This window comes from Olea europaea, unplaced genomic scaffold (genome assembly GCF_002742605.1).
Source record: "Olea europaea var. sylvestris unplaced genomic scaffold, O_europaea_v1 scaffold792, whole genome shotgun sequence".
NCBI lineage: Eukaryota > Viridiplantae > Streptophyta > Magnoliopsida > Lamiales > Oleaceae > Olea > Olea europaea.
Genome location: NW_019266348.1, coordinates 296,660 through 301,236, shown reverse-complemented (window position 1 = coordinate 301,236; position 4,577 = coordinate 296,660). Strand labels below are relative to the sequence as shown.

Genomic DNA, 4,577 nt, shown 5'->3' with positions numbered 1-4,577 from the left:
CCAAGATTTTCAAATTGATCCCACAATAATAACAAAAAAGGAAGCACTATTTCCGATATGGTCATGAAGTCATCATAAGTAGAAGAAAACTTGCATAATAAACCAATACAACTTCTTTATAAACCTAAGTGAAAATCATAACATCAAGAAATTATAACTTCTCAGGCTGTGATCTCCTTCTTAAGCTTTGCAAGCTCCTGCCTGACAACGCCGGCTTTCTGCATTGTCGAAGTAAAAGCAGTTACATGTTTAATATTGAAGTCATGAGATTAAAATAAAAAACACACAGGTATAGAGTAATCGTACTTAGCATTAGTGCATTTTTGGCTTAAAAGTAACCAAAGCTACTTCGGTAATTTTTTTTTTATTTTTTTTTTTATGTTTTCAAACACGAGGTCATTTATTTTGACAAAAGGGCATGGTTGACTTTCTTAAAAATTATCTATTTATTTTGTAAGGATCTCACTTACAAAAGTTATCCATTTAAAGTAACTTATTTTTTATAGAGAGCATATAAAGGTAAAATATCCTCCTACCCGTGCATGAAAATCAATAAAATCTGCCATGAGTAAATATCAATGCAAACGTAGAATACCTTGATTTTAGCCAACATTAGCTTGAACCTATCAAAATCGTTCAGTGAGGCCCTTCTCCTCTGCACAATCAGCTTCCTTCCCCATGAACTGTTTTCCCACTTGTTTTTCACATCTGCCACAAGAGCCATATTTTTCAATTTCATGATATCAAATAATTATTGTGGTACAAGATTTTTAAAATTCCAATACTTACCAGCAGCCTCCATTGCAGCAATAAGAGTCTTCTTCTTCGGAACCCTTTTGATGTCAATCTTGATGTCAGTAAGTTGCAGCCTTTTAAAATTCATTTGGCTCCGCACCATGTCAGGGGCATCCACAAGAGCCTGCCAATTCACAAATAGTTTAATGAAAAGATTCGAAGTCCAATTTTCATTTCTTTAACATGAACTAAGCTACCAAAAAAATATTCTGACTACTTGTAATCGAAACTGCAATAGATATTAACGTTTTGTATTCAGTTGATTCCATGAACACATTAATAAGATCAAATGAAGTTATTATTATCGTTTTTAAAAAGACAAAAGAGGAAGCTACCCTTGTGTGTGTTTAGCTGCGCCCAGAAGTTACTCCTCTAAAAAGCTAATATTTAATTTCTAGAAAAAGTAAGTTTTATTAATCATCAGCAATTTTGGGGTGTGGTTAAGGTTCTTATAAGAACGAGAAGCAAGCTTTGACAAAATATCTTTTTAGCTCGGAAAAAATGCTCTAAAGAGAACCCATGATTGAACCTCCCTCATATTTGTGAAACGAAGGGTAAAATGGCTTGTTAAATGTTAACTCAATATTGGAAGTATATAAATTAAAGGAAATTAATCTGCTAGACATCCAGACTGTGACTAATACATAACCTAATCGAAATTGTTTGAGATCAGCATTATATTCCAAGCTTCAACTAGAAATCAAACCCAGATTACACATGTTATCTGCCAGCATTCAACATGCCGATGTAACTGGTTTATATTCCCTTGATAAGAAGGAAGACAGAAACTCCAAATAAATAGAATTATGAGCTCAACCAACTTATTACCGTAGGAATTACAAAACACGAATAAAAAATTATATTTCACCCATCGGTACATATCAATTCAAGACTCTCGCAACAAACAATGATAAAATAAAAGGTACTAAAAATTGAGAAATCATGGAATGCTACAGAAACATAAATTCTCAGATAAATTATTAAAATAGAACATAAAGGAATAAACAGTAATTAGTATAAGGACCAATAAGATTTTCACTAACCCGGTTCTGGTCGATGACATCAACGATGACGACAAGCTTCCCGTAGTCCTTGCCGTAGTTGACGAGAGCCACCCTTCCAATCTCAACGAATCTCTTGAACGGCTATAAACAATTCGTGAGAAAATTAGAACCCGTATTCAACATACAATAATCGAACTAGACATACATATAGTAATGTAGAGAGAAAAGAGAGTTAGTTTCAGTGAGCTCACCATTTTTTACGATCTGTGCGAGAGCTAGAGGAGGAGAAAGGTGCCCGAGATAGAAAATGAGTTAGGGTTTGTAAATGAGGCAAAAGGAGTAGGGTTTTGTATGTGGTTATGGGCTTTCTTTAGTTGAAAATTGGGCCGATTTTAGAATAGATTTTATTTTATAAAGAGAAAAGAACTAGAGGAAATTACAGAAATCCAGATATTTTAAGACGGCAGTGCAAAAATCAGGTGAAAAGCTTTTTTAATCAAAAATAAAATATCCATACAAACCCTAAATCATTCCCCCATCCCTGTTTCTCCTCTCTCCAAAAACACAAGACCCAGTTCACCCCTTTCTTCTTCTTCTCTCTCTAAAATCTCGACCCAGTACCATTATTCTCTTCACCCTAATCTCTTGTCTCTCTCAACAATAGCGGCGCCAGCCCTGAAAGTGAATCTCCGACGCAGTGGTGTTACCACCGAAGGTGGCGGCAGCTACGATGGCGGTGTTACCATCCGAGGTGGCAGCGATATGATGCAGATAGGACTAGCCATTTGTTATCCCATGTTCAGCAACGTGATGGTTGTGGAGCAAAGCGTCTGTCGTCGTCTTCGTCTTCACCGTTGTGCAATCTCCAATAGCGATGTGAACGAAGCTTCAGTAGTCTGTGTACGGTGGGTATGGTGGCACCCAAACGACATTAACGAGAGGTATGGTGGCGCCACGCGATTCAATCGGTGGATAGTAGCGCCATTAGATGCAGATGGTAGATTAGGGCTGCTGTGGGTATGCTTTAAGTTTAGGTAATGATTGATTTACCATTTATAAGACGGCTTATTAAGGCCACTGTGGTGCCGGAGTTTGGGTGTGGTGGTGTTGTGGGTGCTGTGGTGATAGGTTTTCTGTTACCTTTTGGGTGATGGTGGTTGTGATATTGGTTGTCCTCACCTTTCTGTCGTCGTCGCCGCCCGTCATTTTCGCCCACCCCATCATCCACCCCCAGTCCATTTCACCTTAGAAGGAGCGCTTGTTAGAAGAAACGGGAATCACAGTAAGTTTTGTGGCTATGAAATGAGCAGTATTTTGCGAAGCAGATTATCCGCGACGATGAAATGGCATTTGCGAAGCAAATCCACCCACTTACCTCGGTGACTCTTCACAGATCCGTCGCGGCGGTGAAATGAACAGTGTTTGTGTTGTGGCGATTTTGTCGTGGTGTTTTTGTGTGGTGGTGGGGCTGGCGATTTGGGTGGGTAACAGCTTTGCATTGTGTTTGTATGGTGGTGGTGAGGATGATTGTGTGGTGGCGATTTTGTGGTGGTTGATCAGCGGTTGGGGTTGCTAGCAGCGTGGGGGTGATATGGTTGTGTGTGGTGGTATTACTGTGGCAAATTTGGGGATTTTTTTTTTGGTGGGGGTTGTTGAGGTGGTGGACCTGGTGGTCATTGCGGTAGACGGCGGTGGTTGTGACTCGCAATATTTGATACGTGACCTGAAAATTGTGAATTGTGACTCCTGACTCACAATTGGTTAAGTTGTGATCGAAAAATTAATCGTGACCAATTAATTCAATAATTTGGAATGAGTAAATGGATTGTTGATGGGGTGTTGTGGATGTGATGGTATGGTGGTGTTATCGGTACGGTGATGCACATGATGGTGGTGACATCTGTGACCGATAATTAGGCGTCTGTGACCAACTATTTAGTCGTCCGTGACCAAAATTCATATGTCTGTGACCGATAAACTGTGACATATGTGACCTATAGATATAATGTGACTTGTAATTTGAATGATTTGTGACCTCGAAATAATATGTGATCTACAAATTTTTTTATCTGTGACTACGAAATAATTTTGTGACCAATTAATTTGACGATATGTGACCAATAAATAAATTTGTGACCTATAATTACGAATATGTGACCGTTAATCATGTAATTGTGACTTTATTATCTTCATTTAATAAATATTTTTAATTAATTAAATATAAACCTGATTTTTGAATTTTAAAAGAATCTATTTGATTTTTGAATTAGGGTAAACTAAATACCTGAGATGTGAACTCTTCCCAAAGAATTATGCTACACGTAGCCCTGTTTGGCCCACATTTCATACAAATGAAAATGAGTGGAATAGTATTTTTTTTAAAAAAAATGAGTGGTTGAAAATTGAGAAAAAAATTTCAATTTACGTATAATATTATTTTATGGAAGATTGTGTTATTGAAAATAGGAGAGAGAGATAAATAGAATGTAATGTAATTGAATTTAATGGGGGCTCAAACGGAGGCTAAGATGTTTATAATTGTGTCCATTACCCTTACATGAAGGTGAATCCACTTCGATTAAAATATAATTTATCCAAGTGGATCTCTCTCCATGTGAGGAGGGTGAACACCGTTATAGACACCGCATCATGTATAAATAACATATTTCATGAGAAAATTACCCACGTAATAAGGTGTTAGGTATGAACTTTTTTCTTTGGTTAAGAGATAAAAAATACTATTTCTAAAAATTATATACCATTTCTCTTTCTACGCTT

At 37.2% G+C, this 4,577-nt stretch overlaps 1 protein-coding gene across 1 annotated transcript; it reads right to left on the bottom strand.

Annotated features, from left to right (window-relative positions):
• Positions 1 to 95: 95 nt before the first annotated feature.
• Positions 96 to 2,169, bottom strand: LOC111391427 (60S ribosomal protein L14-2-like). Its single transcript, XM_023016645.1, has 5 exons — positions 2,051 to 2,169; positions 1,839 to 1,940; positions 790 to 919; positions 596 to 708; positions 96 to 218 (listed from the first exon to the last, which is right to left on the bottom strand). The coding sequence occupies exons 1-5, from the start codon at positions 2,051 to 2,053 to the stop codon at positions 162 to 164; spliced, it is 405 nt and encodes a 134-aa protein (XP_022872413.1). The 5' UTR covers positions 2,054 to 2,169; the 3' UTR covers positions 96 to 161.
• Between the last annotated feature and the right edge of the window lie 2,408 nt (positions 2,170 to 4,577).